The sequence below is a fragment of the Schistocerca americana genome, chromosome 8, assembly GCF_021461395.2.
Source record: "Schistocerca americana isolate TAMUIC-IGC-003095 chromosome 8, iqSchAmer2.1, whole genome shotgun sequence".
In the NCBI taxonomy this organism is placed as follows: domain Eukaryota; kingdom Metazoa; phylum Arthropoda; class Insecta; order Orthoptera; family Acrididae; genus Schistocerca; species Schistocerca americana.
In genome coordinates, this window is record NC_060126.1 from 208,889,291 (window position 1) to 208,908,905 (window position 19,615).

At 44.4% G+C, this 19,615-nt stretch overlaps 1 protein-coding gene across 1 annotated transcript in view; it reads right to left on the reverse strand.

Annotated features, from left to right (window-relative positions):
* LOC124544716 (quinone oxidoreductase-like protein 1) overlaps positions 1–17,729 on the reverse strand; it is a 138,655-nt gene extending 120,926 nt beyond the window's left edge. The window contains exon 1 of the mRNA XM_047123362.1: positions 17,499–17,729. Within this exon, the coding sequence (XP_046979318.1) occupies positions 17,499–17,576 (78 nt within the window). The 5' untranslated portion in view covers positions 17,577–17,729. The remainder of the gene's footprint in view (positions 1–17,498) is intronic.
* Positions 17,730–19,615: the final 1,886 nt, after the last annotated feature.

A 19,615-nucleotide genomic window follows, 5' to 3' on the forward strand; every position in this document is an offset into this window, starting at 1 on the left:
ACACAGAGACTAATTGCTGACCCCCTGAGGGGCATTGGCAGGGAAGCACAGGTACTCCCCTCATGGAGGAGGCACCCACAGTCACCACAGAGGGGATCAGTGGTGCAACAGGAAGACATGTGTACAAATCTTAAGCATTTAAAACATCTCATTGGTGGTGGAATATAAGGTTTTACATCACACCAATACACCATTACCTTGACCTCCTCTGGGAGGACATCCCCCTCGAAGGCCAGGATAGAGGCACCTGTAGCAATGTGATTGTTTGGTTGGTTGGTTTGTGGGATTGAAGGGACCAGACTGCTATGGTCATCGGTCCCTTCTTCCAAAATTTCAAACACCCACACAGAATAAAAATGAACAATGGAAAAGACGGCAGATGACACAGGACAAGAAAGACTTAGACAGAGACCATACAAAAGGAATTAAAGTCACACAGAGTGTGACAGTGATTGGCCAACCATAGAGACAAAAAAAGGAAAAGCCAACCACCAAGAAACACATTAAAAACTCAGTCTAAAATCGTAGGCCAAAGGCCAGACTCAACACAATAAAAGAAACACAGATTAAGTGATAAAAGCCCTCTGCCCAAATAAAACGCAAAACTAAGCTTGTCATAGCAGTATCATCTGTTAAAAGGGCAGGGAGCGTATCAGGCAACGCAAATGTCTGCCTGAACACAGCTAAACGAAGACAGGTCAACAAAATGTGGACCACTGTCAAAGCCCCACCGCAGTGACATAGAGGCGGGTCCTCACGACGCAGTAAATAACTGTGCGTCAGCCGGGTGTGGCCAATGCGGAGGCGACAAAGGACAACTGAGTCCCTGTGAGTGACTCGCATGGATGACAGCCACACAGTCGTCGTCTCCTTGATTGCATGGAGTTTATTGGGTATGGTCAGATCGCGCCATTCAGTGTCCCAAAGTGCGAAAACTTTGCGGCGTAAGAATGCTCCGAAATCAGTCTCCGGGAGGCCAACGTCCAGAGATGGTTTACTGGTGTCCTGTTTGGCCAGGCGGTCTACATGTTCATTGCCTGGTATCCCAACACGGCCTGGGGTACACACAAAAAGACCACAGAGCGGCCGCAATCGGCAAGAGTATGGAGTGATCCCTGGATAGCTAGCATAAGACAAGAACGAGGGAAACACTGGTCGATAGCGCGTAAACTGCTTAGGGAGTCACTACAGATAACGAAGGACTCCCCTGAGCAGGAGCGGATATCCTCTAGGGCACAAAAGATGGCGACCAGCTCAGCAGTGAAAGTGCTGCAGCCAGCCAGCAATGAATGTTGTTCGTAATGCTCCCCAAGAGTGAGAGCATAACCGACATGACCAGCAACCATCGAACCGTCAGAGTAAACAATGCCAGAGCCCTGATACAGGGCAAGGATGGAAAGAAAGTGGCGGCAGAAGGCCTCTGGAGGGACTGAGTCCTTCGGGCCCTGTGCCAATTCGAGCTGAAGGCAAGGGCGGGGCAAACACCACAGGGGGTGTATGCAGAGAAGCCCAGAAAGTAGATGGAAGAGGGAAAACCCCAAGCCCGGAGAGAAGCTCTCTGACGCTGACCGTGACAAGGGCAGACATTCTGGGAGATGGACGACCGACTGAGGGAACAGGAGACGATAATTAGGATGCCCAGGCAAGCTACAAACATGGGTAGCATAAGTGGCCAGAAAACATTGACGCCGTAACCACAGTGGAGGGACACCTGCCTCCAAAAGTATGCTGTTCACAGGGCCAGTTCGGAAAGCACCAGTGGCAAGTCAGATCCCGCTGTGAAGGATTGGGTCCAGCACCCGCAATGCAGATGGGGATGCTGAACCATAAGCCAGGCTCCCATAATCCAGGCGGGACTGGATTAACGCCTGGTAGAGACGTAAGAGGGTAGATCGGTCGGCACCCCAGCTGGTGTGGCTCAAGCATCACAGAGCATTAAGATGCCGCCAACACATCTGCTTAAGCTGACGAATATGTGGGAGCCAAGTCAACCGGGCATCAAAAACCACTCCCAGAAATTGATGTGTCTCCACCACAGCAAGAGGTTCGCTGTCAAGATAAAGCCACGGCTCAGGGTGAACAGTGCGTCGCCGGCAGAAACACATAACGCAGGTATTGGCAGCCGAAAACTGGAAGCCATGCACTACAGCCTAAGACTTCGCCTTGCGGATAGCGCCCTGCAGCTGACATTCAGCAGCTGCAATGCCAATGGAGCTATAGTAGAGGCAGAAGTCGTCAGCATACAAGGAAGCTGAGACAGATGTTCCCCTGCCGCAGTGAGCCCGTTAACTGCAATTAAAAACAGGCAGACACTTAGGACAGATCCCTGTGGTACCCTGTTCTCCTGAACCCGGGGGGCAACTATGGGAAGCCGCGACTTGGACGCGGAAGGTACGATGCGACAGAAAATTTCGTAAGAAAATCGGCAGCGGACCCAGAAGACCCCAACCATGAAGTGTAGAGAGGATGTGATGGTGCCATGTCGTATCGTACGCCTTCAGCATGTCAAAAAAAGACAGCAACGAGGTGATGACGGCGGGCAAAGGCCATACGGATGGCTAACTCCAGGGTCACCAGACTGTTGGCAGCAGAGTGGCCTTTACGGAACCCACCCTGAGACAGAGCCAGAAGACCCCGAGACTCAAGTACCCAACTCAACTGCCGGCTCACCATGTGTTCAAGCAACTTGCAAAGAATGTTGGTGAGGCTAATGGGGCAGTAGCTGTCCACCTCCAATGGGCTCTTGCCAGGTTTCAGAACGGGTATAATAATGCTTTCCCGCCACTGTGACGGAAACTCATCCTTGACCCAGATAAGGTTGTAAAGGTCAAGGAGGCGTCCCTGGCAGTCCACTGAGAGGTTTTTCAGCATCTGACAGTGGATGCGATCTGGACCGGGAGCTGTATCAGGGCAAGCGGCAAGGGCACTGTGGAATTCCCACTCACTGAATGGAACTTTGCAGTAATCAGGATGGCAGGTGTGAAATGAAAGGCTCCGACGTTCCACCCGCTCATTAATGGAGCAGAAGGCCAGTGGGTAATTCGCAGAAGTAGAACTCAGAGCAAAATGCTCTGCCAAGCAGTTTGCAATTACGTCGGAGTCAGTACAAACTGCCCCAATCAGTGAGAGCGCAGGGACAGGGGTCCGGTAGCCATAGAGGCGCCTAATCGTGGCCCAAACCTGTGATGGAGAGATATGGAGGCCAATGGTGGAGACATACCATTCCCAGCACTCCTGCTTGTGTTGGCGAATAAGGCGGTGGGCCCGCGCACGCAGCCATTTAAAGGGATGTCGCTTGTGACACTGGAGCACCTGCCGGCGATCTTTAATCGCCTCGGCGATTGCAGGCGACCACCACGGCACAGTCCTCCGCCGAAGGGACCCAGAAGAACAGGGAATGGCAGATTCTGCGGCAGTAACGATGCCGGTGGTGACCGAGTGAACCACCACATCAATGGCTTCATTAGAAAGAGGCGCAATAGAGGCCATGGAGGAGAACAAGTCCCAGTCAGCCTTATTCATAGCCCATCTGCAAGGGCGCCCAGAAGAGTGATGCTGTGGCAGTGACAGATAGATAGGAAAGTGGTCACTACCACACAGGTCGTCATGCGCACTCCATTAGACAGACGGTAAGAGGATAGGGCTGCAGATCGAAAGGTCGATGGCTGAGTACGTGCCATGCGCCACACTGAAATGTGTGAAGGCACCATCATTTAAAATGGAAAGGTCGAGTTGTGTCAATACATGCTCAACGGTGGCGCCTCGACCTGTTGCCACTGACCCACCCCAAAGAGGGTTATGGGCGTTGAAGTCGCCCAGTAACAGGAAAGGTGGCGCCGACTGGGCTATCAGCATAGCCAGGACATGCTGCAGGACATCACCATCTGATGGAAGATAGAAACTGCAGACAGTAACAGCCTGTGGTGTCCACACCCTAACAGCAACAGCCTCTAAAGGTGTCTGTAGAGGGACAGACTCGCTGTGAAGAGAGTGAAGGCCATAGATGCAGACGCTACCAGATACCCTTTCATAAGCTGCCCGGTTCTTAAAATAACCCTGATAGCCACGTAGGGCGGGGGTTCGCATTGCTGGAAACCAAGTTTCTTGAAGAGCAATGCAAAAGAAAGGGTGAAGGCTGAAAAGTAGTAGGAGCTCAGCAAAATGGTGGAAGAAACCACCACAGTTCAACTGAAGGAAGACATTGTCCATAGCTGAGAAAGGCGTGAAGGGACTGGGGAGGCAGATTACGCTGCTTGGTCACTTGCTGCCACCGGTTCAGTACCCATGCGAGTGACATCCATTGCATCTGAGGGTCCGGCGTGATCCAGGTCTTCAGCAGATGCCAGAATCTCAACCTCATCCTCAGCCACTGAGCTTGTAGGAAGCGGTGGGATGGGTGCCACCACAATGTCTGAATTCTTGGAAACCTTCTTCTTTTTCTGCTTCTAGCATTGTGCCATCGGTGGTTCAGCCTGGGAGGGCCTCACTGGGTCAGACTCTGGGACGGACGACACCTGTGAGGCCCTATGACCAGCGACCGGTGGTTGTTTCAGCCACTTGCGGGTATCCGCTTTTCCGCTGGTCTGAACTTGCGAAGGGAGGTCCCCAAGGGACCCCTTCCTGGTGAGAGGAGACGAAGAAGTCTTACACTTCCCCGGCTGGGAAGTGGGAATTGATGTCCCTGATGGTTGGGGGGGGGGGGGGGGGGGCGGGGGTGTTGCTCCTGAAGTAGATGGAGCAGGAGCAACAGGGAGTGATGTGCCCCCCCCCCCCCCCCCCACAATTAAGGGGGCCGGTGGATTGTGACGGATCATAGAGCTAACCGTACGTGACGACATGGGAGATGGGAGAACCGCTGTTGCAGCAGCGGCGTAGGTTGACATCATTGGCACAGGATGTAGCCTCTCATATTTCAGCTTGGCCTTGGTGTAGGTCAGGTGGTCCAGGGTCTTCCATTCTTTCTGGAATACCCGGTAGTCCGGCGAGCACGGGGAATGGTGTTCCCCGCAGTTAACACAGATGGGAGGCGGGGCACATGGAGTATTGGGATGTGAAGGATGTCCACAATCTCGACACGTGATGCCAGAAGTATATCGGGATGACATATGCCCAAACTTCCAGCATTTAAAACACCACATCGGAGGAGGGATATATGGCTTCACATCACAGCAGTAAACCATCACCTTGACCTTTTCGAGTAAGACACTACCCTCGAAGGCCAAGATGAAGGCACCGGTGGCTAACTGATTATCCCTCGGACCCCGATGGACACGCCGGACGAAGTGAACACCTCGTCGTTCTAGGTTGGCGCGTAGTTCATTGTCTGGCTGCAGAAGAAGGTACCTGTGGAATATAATACTCTGGACCATGTTTAGACACTTATGGGGTGTGATAGTAACTGAAACATCAACCAACTTGTCACAAGCGAGCAACCTCCATGACTGGGCAGAGGATGATGTTTTGATTAGAACTGAACCAGAGCGCATTTTGGACAAGCCCTTCACCTCCCTGAACTTGTCCTCTATATTCTTCACAAAAAACTGAGGCTTGGTTGACAGAAATGATTCACCATCAACTCTCGTACAGCCGAGGTACCGGCTGCAATGCCGTCTTTAGCCGTACGTTTCTCCCATGGAGTGGCCAGGGAGGGAAATGATCTCAGATCATATTTCTTGCCATTGAGGTTAGTCCTCGATCACTTAGAGACTGCTGGTGGAGGCCCACCAGCGAGAGATGATGTACCACGCCTCATTGCAGGACATCCGCCCTGATGCCACCCGCTCCGACCAGGAGCTCTCCCCACGGGCACCACCCAGCCACAGCAAAGACCACCTGGACTGGAGGTGATGTTAGCACCTTCTTAAGGACAAGGAAAGATTTTTCTTGCATCGAATTCTGGGGGAAATTTGGAATCTCCCTGTAGTTCTTGCAAGGGACATGCCTTGGTCATATGTGGATCACTTGTAGTATGAGCACATTCCATGAAAGTTTCCCATATCACAATGCTGAGGAGTCAAAAACAATGTATGACTGCTCTTATTGGGTAAAGTGCACTGTGTAGTCAGGGGGCTACCACCAAGAGGGTACATGACGACCCCACCACAACGGACTGGCTACCATGCTGGATGTCGGGTGTCTAATATCCATGGATATGACGAGGGCAAAGATGGAAGTGCACAAGGGAGGGAATGTATGCTACCCGGAACACACTGCAGCTGATGTGGTCGGAAGCTCGGTGTAAGTCCAACTCCATGACAATATCGGGTGTGCCAGATCTTAGGGCAAGATGGATATAGAATGCACCACATAAGGCGTCCTTCCCCAAATGGTACGCACTAACGGAAAATTTTGAAATAGAGTGGTCAAACCCCTTTAGGGGACCATCACATTAAAGGCCGAAACAGTTGAGACTCCTTTTAGTCGCCTCTTACGATCGGCAGGAATACCGCAGGCCTATTCTAACCGCCGAACCCGCAGGGGGCTGCGATTGTTTAGAGGGCCTCGCTGCACACGGCAGATAAAATTAACCCCTCGCTGCTCGAGGTTAGCACGGAGCTCCTCGTCAGTTTGCAGAAGACGATCTCGGTGGAAAATAATGCCCTGTACTGAGTTCAAAGATTGGTGGCGTGTGACGGAGACTGGGACGTCACCGAGATGGTCACAAGCATGCAGGGCGCCAGATTGGGCAGCTGAAGATGTCTTGATGAGCAAAGCACTGGACCGCATTTTACTCATCGATTCAACTTCGCCATACTTATCTTCAATCGTCTCCACGAAAAACAAAGGCTTGGTCATGGCTAAACTACCGTCATCTGTCCTGGTACAAACCAGGTACCGAGGGAAAGGTTTCAACCCAAGCCGACGAGCCTGACCCTCCTCCCAGGGGGTGGCCAGGGAGGGGAAGGCCGAGGATCAGAAGAAGGAGTGTCACGTCTGCTGCCACACTTAGAGATGGCCATAGGATGGCCAGGATGGTGAAGCTTTTGTCGCTTCATGAACAAGGCATCCGTCCTAGTACCACCCACTCCAATCAGGGGCTCGCCCCATGGGTGCCACCCAGTCACAGCTAGGGCCGTCTGGCACGGTGGCCATTGCCAAGAGTTCTGGTGCCCCAAAACGATGAACATCGACTCATGGGCATACACGAGGCATTAACAGCTCAAGTACTAGTAGTGTGATCCCTGTGGTTTCAGGGGGCTCAGCCAAGTGGGTACTTAACAGCCCCACCACACGGACTGGCTACCGTGCTGGTGACCTAGCAGGTGAGGAGCCAAGGTGCAAAGAGGAATGGGAGGGGAGGAGGAGAGGAACCTGCACCATGGAAGCTAGGTTGGGAGTTCATCCCCAAATGGCTCACACTGAATGGAAAATTTTGGAAATGGGAGTCAAACCCCAAGGGGACCAAAAATGCCGAAAAGGACATGGAAACAGCAAAATAAACAATAGCACAGACCAAAAAGAAGCCAGGAGGATGGCCAAGTCGACATGAAGTCCACTAAGAGGGAAATGAGGAGGCAGGGACAAAGGAGCAAGGATAGGGAGGGAGAGGAACAGGGATGGTAATGCCGCCTTGAAAGGAAAGGAGACTGCAATAGCTCGGGGCCCTGTGTGTGCCACACATACCCATGAAAGGACTATGGGCCCCCTGGGGGGAATTTGGTGAGGAGTTATGGATGGACATCAGTTCGGCTTCGAACGTAGCAGCGAGGTGGTCTGCAGCGCGAGGGCAGGCTGGGACCGCCGGCAGTGTGCAGGCACTGTCGGACTGAGGGGCTGTAGCCGATGACCGAACCCAGGACGTTTGAAGTTGAGTAAACCGTGTCCAGTACTGAAACCTACACTGTTTGAGATCCCGTTGTTGTCTGCCTGTTGCTGCTCCCAAGGTCGGTGAGACCAACCGCAACAAGTGGAGACTGCCACCTTCTACTCCTTGATGTTAGTTTGGATTTAGTATTACTCTTATTAGTGAAATGCAACCAATGGTATTTTCTGCCTTGTGGTCACTAACGCCCCAGTTACCTGCCCTGGAGGTTAGCGTACTTTTCTGGCAGTGTACCTTTCCTCGTCGTGTTGATGCAGTCCGACATGGCGTGTAGTTTGACAGCCTCTTGAATTGTACTGCGCATAGGTTTTTAGGAGGTCTACCTTGGTTCTAGTGTTTCCTTTGGCCTTGGGTGTGTTTCCGAAGACATGGTGCTTTCCATCTCTTCGCCCTTGCCTAAAAATATTCCATTTTTGTACCGGTGATCGGACGTTAGGCAGATTTGTTAGTCTGTCAGTCAGAACTTAAGCTATCCCTAGAGTGAGTTGCCATCCAGTTACGTGAGTACAACTCTCGGCTGCCTGTCTCACCACTTACACAGCTGTAGTCACCTTCCTCAGATTGATCCAGGGAGTGCTGTCTGTGGATCACTCTTGTCTTATTTGCACAAATTGTCATAATTTTTTTAAAATTTACCCTAATGTCTTAACATGTTGCCTTCCCCACTTGTAAATCAGGCCTTCAGCTGTTAATTGTTTGTAACATTGCTTGTGGCCTTCAGCCGACAATTTTCAATCCTGTTCTAGTGAGGCCCTCAGCCGTCACTACAGCTTCTTACAAGTTATTAAGATTATTAGAAAGGGTTTTAGTATTTTTAAAAGTGTAATTGTCCACCTTATTTGTAATTCAGGCCTTCAGCCCTTGTGTGTTCTGAAATTGCTTGTGGCCTTCAGCCCACACAATTTTTCAACCTTCTTAATCAGGCCTTCAGCCGTTGATTGTGTGACATTGTATGTGGCCTTCAGCCGACCAATAATTTGCAATTTTTCTTAATAAGCCTTCAGCCATTACTATAGCTTGTTATTTTGATTGTTAAGAAGAAAATATCCTAGTGTTTGTTAATGTGTAACTGCCTCCCTCATTTGTAATTCAGGCCTTCAGCCGTTGTGCATTTTGAAATTGCTTCTGGCCTTCAGCCAACGAATAATTTTGAACCTTCTTAATCAGGCCTCCATCCACTGATTGTGTGTAACATTGCTTGTGGCCTTCAGCTGACAACAACTTGCAATTCTTCTAATAAGGATTTCAGCCACCAGCGTAGTAAAATCTTAAAAATGATAGTTGAAAGTTTTTTTTTTTTTTTTTTTTTTTTTTAAATAAAGTGTATGTGTTTTCTGTGAAACCAACTGTAACTGATTAGGCCCCTGTCCCCACCTTTCCTGCTTTCCCTTTTAAGTACCATGCATCATACATGAATCAACAAGCAACTGAAATCCATAATAACCAGATCAGCTCAAGTTATTGTGGCACTCACCATACAATCAACCCATATCTTCTGCCCACAGAAATCATTATATTCAGTGATTCTCACTGTCTGCCTTATCCTATCAACTGATTGGCTATGCACAACGAAAACAAATTGCAAACAACCTTACACAACAAAAGAGCTGCAATACACCATAAGTGCACTTTACCCAATAAGAGCAGTCATACATTGTTTTTGACTCCTCAGCATTGTGATATGGGAAACTTTCATGGAATGTGCTCATACTACAAGTGATCCACATACGACCAAGGCATGTCCCTTGCAAGAACTACAGGGAGATTCCAAATTTCCCCCAGAATGTGATGCAAGAAAAATCTTTCCTTGTCCTTAAGAAGGTGCTAACATCACCTCCAGTCCTTGCACTGTATGACAATACTGCCAAGGCAGTATTTCACATGGATGCTACAGGTTATGGACGGGCTCAGTCCTAGTCAAATTCAGAAAGGTGCCGAAAAAAATGGTAATTTATGCTTCCAGAGATGCAATATTTTACAACTATACAGTTGTTAAGACCATCAAAAAGTTCTAGATGTATTTATTTCATAAATCTTCCACCAATGTGGTGGGCCGCCATTCTCTATGCTTATTGACAAGCCTAAAAGATACACTGGGCTGAATAGTAAGATGGCAACTGAGGCTTCAGGAGTAAGATGTCAAAATGGTATGCTAAAGTTGATGCATACATAAGGACACCGACAGTCTCGGAATCCTTCAACATAACACAGCGGTGTGGATGAAATCTCAGTCGTTGCTGCATTAAATGACACTATTACTGAACAGAGGGATGATCCAGCATTGCTGAAAACCTGGAAGCCTTGGAGGAGGGACAGAGCGAAGGAGAATTCCAGTTAATAAACAGAATGTTATATAAGAGGAACTAAAATCTGACGGGACGAGAACGGTTGCTCATCATACCAATTCATCTATGACCAGCTATTTTGCAGTGTTCCCACTACGCTCCAAAGTCTCGTCACCTGGGATTCATGAAGGCTAAACAGAATTGGATGCAGGCATCACTGACCAGGTCTCTACTGATCCATTAGATACTGTGTCAGTAAATGTAAGGAATTGCATCAATAGAAGCACATATCACAATTATCTCTGAGGAACTTGGTGCCAGTTCTGCCTGCAGCAGTGCTATTCCAACAAACTGGAATCAACCTCCTGGGGAGATCACAGAGCCTACTAACAATAATCGATGGATAATAGTCTTTACCTCACATGCTACGCTGTCACCAAAGCTGTGCTGATGGCTGAAGCTCTGGTAATTGCAAGGTTCCTTGTAGAAGACACCATTTTGAATTGTGAAGCACTCCAAGTTATGACATCTGATTGTGGGAAAGTTTTACATTCTAGACTAGTATCAGGCATAATTTCACACTCCGATGTCACCCAAAGGATGACAATTACCTAGCACACATAGGTGAATGGCCTCTCAGAACCCCTTAACAAGACATTGACAAATACACTCTCAATATACGCTGATGGTGAACAGAGAAACTGGGATACAGTACAGGCCATACGACATTGCCATAAAACACAGTGAAGCAAGACACTACAGGCTTCACACCATTCTTTCTGCTCCACAGTCACAAGGACAAAATGACAATGGACACACTGTTCTTGTTTCAGTTGGACAATACTCGGGATGACTATGTGAAACACCAACACCAGTACCAGTACCAAAGAAGCAAGTCAGATGGCTCGCACACAGGACCTGATTGTTGAGGAAAAGGATCTAGAGCTCTATAATGTTAAGCATCGACCAGTGAGATACAGAATGGTAGACTTGGTATGGATTTTTAGGCCAGTGTGGTATGCGGGACTATTAGAAATGTTACTAAAGCTCTACTTTAAGCCTGACCATATCCTTCGTTGTTTGTCGGATGACACAATACGGAGTCATGGATTATGAACTTTCATCAAAAAGACAAAAGTGCTGAGATGTAACCCATGCCCTCTGTATCAAGCTCTACAAAAACGTGGAGGTGCTGATCGCCAAGAGGGCCTTCTTGTTCAAGGAAGCTGATGACTTGCTTGAGAACTGCAATGGGAGAAGGGAGGAGACGTGGGATCTACCTCTGATGCTCATCAAAATGAGGGTGAGACAATGAAGACATGTTATCTGGCAGTACTGCCATACAGAAGACTAATGAGAATTTAGCAGTGCAGACTGGTGTTCTGTGGGTCACCAGTTAAAATCCAATCAAAAGACATTATTTGTTACTTAGTATTTATCATTCCTGGAAAGTTCTCAAAATTTCTTATGTTTATAATGTTTGCAAATTTTGGACCATTTGATGTTTGTATAAATAGCAGTAGAAGATCATTTCCATTGGTGTTCATAGTAAACATGATTTTAATCCTTAGTGTTGTACTTCACTGCCAGCCCTACTCTCAGATTTGGGTGCAACATGATAAACATAAATTGGTCAGATAAGTGTTCTGTAAGGTACCTCCTTCGAGACTGAATTACATTTCCTAAGGATTCATTACATTTCATGATTATTATTCTAATGAATCTCAATTTTCCATCCCCTTTTCCGACAACTAGCTTGATGTGATTGCTCTTGATGCACACTCCAATATATTTAACAGTTGCAACTGTTGCATATCAGTCAATCAAATAATAATGGCTCCTTCCACATGTTTATATGTAGGGTGCTACAATTGCTTAAGCTGAGTGTAAGGGTCAGTTCCAGCACCAATACTAATTGCTATATACGGCTCCCCACATTTTTCTGTAATTTTCTGTCACTGTGGCTTCCCTGCATACAACCGTCTCATGAGGCCTCTGGTGTTACCCATCAGGTCACATATATGAGAAATCTTTTTAATGTGACTGTTTTACTTGTTATTTAGCTAGTTTTAAATCATTCTTTAAGTACAGAAAAGTAATGGTAGCTGTGTAAATATAGATTTCTGTGAAAAATTGTACATAACTCTTTGCTCCCTTTCATCATTATCTGTGTCATCTGATAAAGCAGATGCCAAGTGGAAACACACTCCTACCTTTCTCAACATTCCTATTAATACCTGAAGTACTCGATGCAATAACAGCCTTATAGTCATTCACTTCTCGTACTATTTTAACTAAATTAAGCAGTTAGGTTCTTCCTTTAATCAGAAGATCAATTAGTCCCCAAACAGGCTAAGGAATTTTTTTCTGATATGACATTTAGTACAATCTCTAACAATTCCCTGCTTCATCTGTTCTTATTATGCAAGTATCTCAGTCTGTAAATGGAGGATTAAAAACTTCTAATACCATTGCATGATCAGGAAAACTAACATGTGAGATTCTCCAAACTTATAAAGCACTGCCACCATTGTAGTTTCAGAGACAAGTGACCTACAAAATCATTTAACTAACATTTTTCCATCGACTTTTGATTCTCAATTTCAGTAAAATTATTATGTTCTGAGGATATATAATACCTTCAATAGCATTATTTGTGCAACCACACCTATCATCCAGCCCATTCTTGCAATAATTATTCCAATCCAAATTTACCGTTTCCCAGTTACTCACTGCTGGTTTTTTCCCTAGCACTAGATCGAAATTACTCTTCTGGCCATTAAAACTGCAACAGCATGCAACAGAAGTCAAATGGGCATGAAGTGCTCTATATGCTTGAATATGCAACTGATTGGCATTTCAGGGATACGTTCTGGATATAAGGAAAAATTGTGCAGCAGGTTTCTCATTAAGAAATCTGTATGTAGTTTGTTGATGCAAGTACCTTGTTATGCCTAGTACACAGAGGAGAAATGTCGGCCAGCAAGTGCTGAAATTCAACAGTGGTTGGACTGCGGCCTACTGAAACTGTCAACAGGATACTTAATCGATAGCTTCAGGATGGCCATACTCGTCACTCAACAGCACCACGTAACCATTGCCTCAGAGAACACAAACATTGTTAGCTCGGCTTAGCAGGATTTTACAGCGTGTTCAATACCCTGGGTCATGAAATGGAGTTGTTTGCAGCAACACCAGTACCATAACATACAGTGTGAAGATGTCTCTAGCACCACAGACTGTCAGCACAGTGATCACAGTGATTATGTTGCAGATGACCTAGACACAGTAATGGGGTATCTTGATTAGAATGACCTCCTCAATGCGAACCATCATGGAATAAAAAGAAAAACAACCATGTTTCACCAAACTATCACTTTTCTCATGACATAATGAAAGCTTTGGATTAAGGCAGTCAGGTAGAGACAGTATTTACTAATTTCCAAAACACATTTGACACAGTACCACACATACAATTAACGTCAAAAGTATGATCATATAAGGTATAAAGTGAAATTTGTGATTGAGGACTTTTTGCTAGGGAGGAAACAGCTTGACATCTTGGACAGAGAATCATTGCCAGATGTAGAAGTAAATTCAGGTGCACCCCAGGGAAGTGTGTTGGGACCCTCACTGATCATGTTGTATATAAATAACCTTGCAGATAATATTTATAGCAACATCAGACTTTTTGCAGATGATACAGTTACGGCTAATGAATTACTACATGAAAGAATCAGCATAATTATTCAGTCATATATCAATAAGATTTCTGAAGTGGGGCAATGACTGGCAACTTGCTTTAAATGTTCAAAAATGTAAAACTGTGCATGTCACAAAACAAAACAAAAAATAGTATCCTATGGCTGTAATATAAGTGGGTCACTGTTGGAATCGGTAACTCCTAAAAATACCTGGGTGTAACACTTCGTACGGATGTGAAACAGAATGATCCCATAGTCTCAGTTGTGGATGAAGCAGCCTTTGGTTTATTGGTTCTAAAATACTGTTCAAATGTGTAAGGCACCCATAGCAAACAGGACTAACATGGGATATTGAACAAATACAGAGAAGGGCAGCATGAATGTTCACAGGTTTGTTTGACCCATGGGGAAGTGTCACAGAGATTCTGAAGGAACTGAACTGGCAGACTCTCGAAGATAGACAAACTACCCTGAAAAGTGTATTAACAAAGTTTCAAGAAACAGTTATACAACCCCATACATACCGCTGACATAGGTATTGCGCGGATAAGATTAGAATAATTACTGCATGCACAGAGTCACTCAATCATTCTTCCCACACCCCATATGTGAATGGAACCCTAATTATTGACTATGTGCTATACAAAACTCCCTTGCTCCCCCCCCCCCCCCCACCCAAGATAAATGCTGTCTCGAAGCTTTAGACCTCCTCGTAGTCTCCATCCATAGATGCATCTGTGATGATGCTCATGTGAAAAAGTCGATGTAGTGCCACTTCTATGCACAACATTGTTAGTGCCACATTACTATCGGTGCACCTCCCTCTACATCTGCTCATAAATGTAAATTCTCTCTCCCCCCCCCCCCACCCCCCTTCCTTATGATTCTGGCTCTGTGGCCCTCAATTTAAAACATGCCAATTTCAGTTCAACGGAAGCGTCCGATTTCACCTGCCTGCTTTGACCCAAGACTTAAGGGTGTTGTGGTGTGGGACGTCATAACGGCACGGAGTTTGAGTTGGTCGTGTTTGTAGATGACCGATTCTGATTTTCGTAGTTTTATATGTAGGTATTGGTGTTTTGGTATCGTCAGCTGTGGTCAAGGGAAATGCCTGATTCCAATTTTCGTAGATTTTGCTGCAGGCATTGAGTGTTTTGGTATCGTCAGCAGCCGTTGTGACCTATATAGGTCAAGGGAAGTGTCGATTCCTGTAGATTTTGTAATTGTTTTTTGCTCGTCATTTTGTGTGTTTTGGGATAGTGGTGTCTTTTTTACTGTTATATTTAGCTTGTCCCTTCCCTAAAACCCCCAATTTCCCGTGGCTGCCCCGTTACTTTGATTATATTTTTGGAGGGAGATGTTATTGTCTTATTTATACGTATTTTCGTGTTTGTTGCCATGTGTATAAAGAGACATCATAGGCGCCATAATGGAGACCCTTAGAATACCCATTTCCGCCGTATTGATGATGATATGGTTCAAAGTAGACGAGTGGAGTCTGACACTCCTGTAATCCCCCAATTTCATCTGTTCTCCACCATCTCCTGAAGGCTTTCCAGATTGAAATCCATTACATGTGTGATGTCATCAATCCATCTCATTATTTGCAATGCTCTTCTTTCACAGCACAGAGGTCGTTTTCAGTGAATCATACCTTCTCATTAAAAGTAATCCGGTTTCGCATCAGTATCAAACCTTCCACAGTGCAATCTTATTTTATTTGCTGCAATACTGACCTATTTGTTCTCTTTGTAGTCTATGGAACTCAGAGTTTCCTCCAACATCACAACTCAAAGAGATTCTATTTTTCGCTGTGCAGCCTATCTTATGTCCACATCTCACATCCATACGTCACAAATGGAAAGATCATCGGCCTTACTGTATGGATCTTTGGTGCTAAAATTATGTGGTTATCTCTTTCTATCAAGTAACAAGCATCTCTATTTTGTGGCCAACAACAGAAATCTCGGAGCTAAAACAAGAGAACATATAAACTATCTTCATTGTTTTTCCTCCTATATGTCAAAGTGACAGCTGGAGTTGCCATAGTTTTTGTTTTCTTGACATTCAGCATTACACCACCCTTTGCATTTTCTTCCTTCACCTTCAATAAGAATTATTTAACCCTTCTTCACTTTCTGCCTTCAAGATGGTATCATCAGCATGCCTAATGTTACTTACATGTATCCCATCTCTTACTTCTACTGTCTTCCTCATCTAATCCAGCATCTCTCAATGTGCTCTGAACACAGACTGAAAAATGTTACAGATATTGAATTCTAATAATAGATTTACATTTGGTATAGTCATAAATATTGATTTGTCCATTATCCAATGTGCTGTACTGCATACATGCAACTTACTGGATCAAATATAATACAACGTGCAACGTTTAAGTTTCAATACAAGATATAATAAGCTAATTTACCACGAATCCCTTCTGGGTGGGTGTTCCAGTCCAATTTAATATCCAGGTAGATGCCTAACAATTTTACAGAGTTCTTGAGTTGATTATCAATATTTCTAGGGGAAAATAAGATATGTTCCATTTTATTGTTGGTTATTGTCAACATATTTTCCTGGGAGCACCAATTTTCCTTTTCCATCACGGCTTCTTTCATTTTTCTGACAACATTTAGGCCTACATCACCGTTATGAGATGAAAGTTACATCATTAATGCACATCACAAATTTACATGCTAATAAATTAAGAAAATCTTTCATATGGAAAATTAACAAGAAGGTTCCACCAAAGAGCCTCGTTAGACTACTGACTATAGGTCAGATTTTTGTATCTAAACTTTTACTTAGTTTCTGATTGTTAAATAGGATTTCAGTGGCGCTAGTTGTTCGACGTATTTCTGATTTCTTAATTCAAATACTAAGTGAGAGAGTGTCAAAAGCCTTGGTTAGATCTATTAGTGTGGCGAAAGTGCTCTCCCTACTTTAAAATCCAAGTAACTTCTTGAAATGTCTTAATTGTTGACAACCTACTTTGTAATTCATACTGCACCCTGCTTCATGGGTTGATTAATTAAGAAACGCCATTTAACTGGTCTTTCGTTACAAGTTGAATAATCTCCAATATTATTGATACTATTGCTATAGGACTGTAATTTTGGATTGAATTTCCACCTCCACTTTTATATATGGGTAAGACAATTGTCAGTTCCAGTCAGACTAGACACACTCTAGCTGTTACTACTGCAGGAAATTTAATCCAACATATCCCTAGGATGGATTGCTACAACCAAAACTTTAACAGCACAATTAGCTCGGGTTCTTGTGAGCTATCCAAATTGTCGTTTAAATTATTTTCATTTGATCTGAGTAAATTACCGCAATTTAAGAAACTACCAACAAAACAATATTTGGACATTATGGAAAAGAGACCTAAGGAGCGTCGCCTATCAGCACTGGAAAAAACAACACAAATCGTGGTAAGGTCCTCGTCCTCGTCCTCCTCCTCCCCTCCTCAAACTGACTGAATAGAAAATTGAGGTACAACAATAAACTGTTATAAAATGTAACGTCGGATACACTGTCAACAAGTCACTAGTCACATCTTGCATTAAGTATATCTTAATTTCATATTCGATGCCATTTCAGTAGCTACTGGGAAAACTAATGGAGACCGACAATGACATAGCCATGAAGGCATCACTTACAAAACTAAATGAAACTCACCTCTTCGAGAAATATACGAGGAACACAAGAATCATTTTTTTCTATGAAAACTGACTTGGCTGATTTTGGTCGCGGCATGTTGCGCAGGTTATCAAAATACCAAAACCATTTTGCTAACAACACATTATCCTACCGCCCTTTGGAGGCGGCTACTGCCCCTCACAAATCGAGTTTGACAGTAGTCAGAAAACAAAACAATATGTAGATGCCCACCAGCGATTCTACTCGATGTGTTCTTCGGTATAGACAACCTCTGAAGCGTCCAGAAACAGGCGTCTAAAGCTAGCGAAATGAGGGATGCTCAACTACCAGACCTACCGATAGATGGCTCTAGCGCGTGCCGGCAAAAGATTATATCATTGAGTGTTCACTAGAAATCACTGGTGTCCGCCATATCTGAATTTGGCAAAGAACGAAGTGTCAAAACACGGATGAAAATGTTTTTCGTTCTGCGCCCTCATAAGTTTTTTTATATTGGATGTTCTAGACATCTACACATCAACATAATGAAGTGTTTCTGATCTAGCGAGAAAAAACAGTGACAGTTCTGCTATGAAATTCCTAAATTCGAGTGTGTTTTGGTAGTTTGAGAAGCTGACCTATAAATCGTTTACCATTAATTTTATGAGTACTTATTTGCCCATATTCAAACACTATTTAAGATTCAATGGAGGTCAACTAATTACCTTACTTCCCAAAGCTTTTAACTACAGGTATAATTCGGAAAATCAAGTTTGGAAAACAGTGAAGACGTCTCTTTTTTAAAATAAAAAAAAAAAAAAAAAAAAAAAAAGTGACATAGTTTGCTTAGGGGTATCTTTACTGACAACAGAAATTACAATTTAACTATTAAAGTATTACTTACGTATAAACGGAAAAATTGTTATTTTTCTTTATCCGAAGTGATGCATTACCGATCTGCATATATGCTGACACTAATTGCAACATGCACTTACGAATGTGGCCCTCTCTTTGATCAGAAATGTAAATGCCATGATTTTATTAACGCCTGTACGTGGCATGGTGTATTTTAACTGAGCAATAAGGTAGAAGCACCAGTGTTTGACAGTGCTTCAGTCTTTGATACGAGACAAGAAATACATTTACATGAGACAAACATAAAGGCCAACGTTAAGGCTCCTCTTAAATGCATGACTTGCATCATTTGGAAGTTAAGTCTAGTAATAATATGATACTGGACTGATCCATGATGTAGAAAGTGAAGGAACTTGTTGAAAATAACATCGATCACAGCTTTTAGTTTTAAGGTTGGGGTGTCTTAAAACTGTAATTTTCCAGTCTGACACCCAAACAATGACTGGTACCATGGTTTTATTTTAAAATTGAATTCAAAACATGTCAGTGGGCAAAATTAATTACACTGTGAATTACAACATGGAATTTTATTTTTGTGAATCTTGGTTCCAGTTTATGACATGGTGTCAATCACTGGAATGACTGGTTGTCAGTATAGGGCCCAAGCAAAAAACAAACCTGAAAGCGAAAGCTGCAGAAGCTGGCCAGACAGGCACCCCAATGGCTGCTACAATCTGTGCGAGACAAGGGTGACATTATATTGCAAATTTAGTGTAAAAAGTTCCATATTGCCTGAATCTGTCCTATACTGACGGCACATTCTAGTCCAGTCGATTTTCTTCTCTGCAAAAGTACACTAGTCAATACCAGTGGCACAAAGGTAGTGCCAAATTACAAACTATCCGGTAACAACAGAAGTATTGCTGGACAATGTACAGTAAATAATATGTAATAACCTGAAAAATTCAGAATTGGTTTGAAGAAATAGAACAGTATTTGGAAAGAGAGTAACATTTTGAAAATAACAAATGACGCAAGTAGAGTTTTCAGTTCTTATAAAAGCTCACTTAATTATTTTTTTTTTCCCCCCGTCTCTTCTCCATTCTCAAGGGGAAAATGTGATAACATAAAAGTGCAAGAAAGTTGTGTACAATGTTGGAAATGAAAAAGAAAATCTCACTATGCTTTAACAGCATATGCTGCTGTAAAGCTTGCTCCTCCTAAGAACATGATTTCCTCCCATCTCTCTCTCCCTCCCTCCCTTCTCCATGTGAAGAGTATTCCTGTAATAATAGCTAATA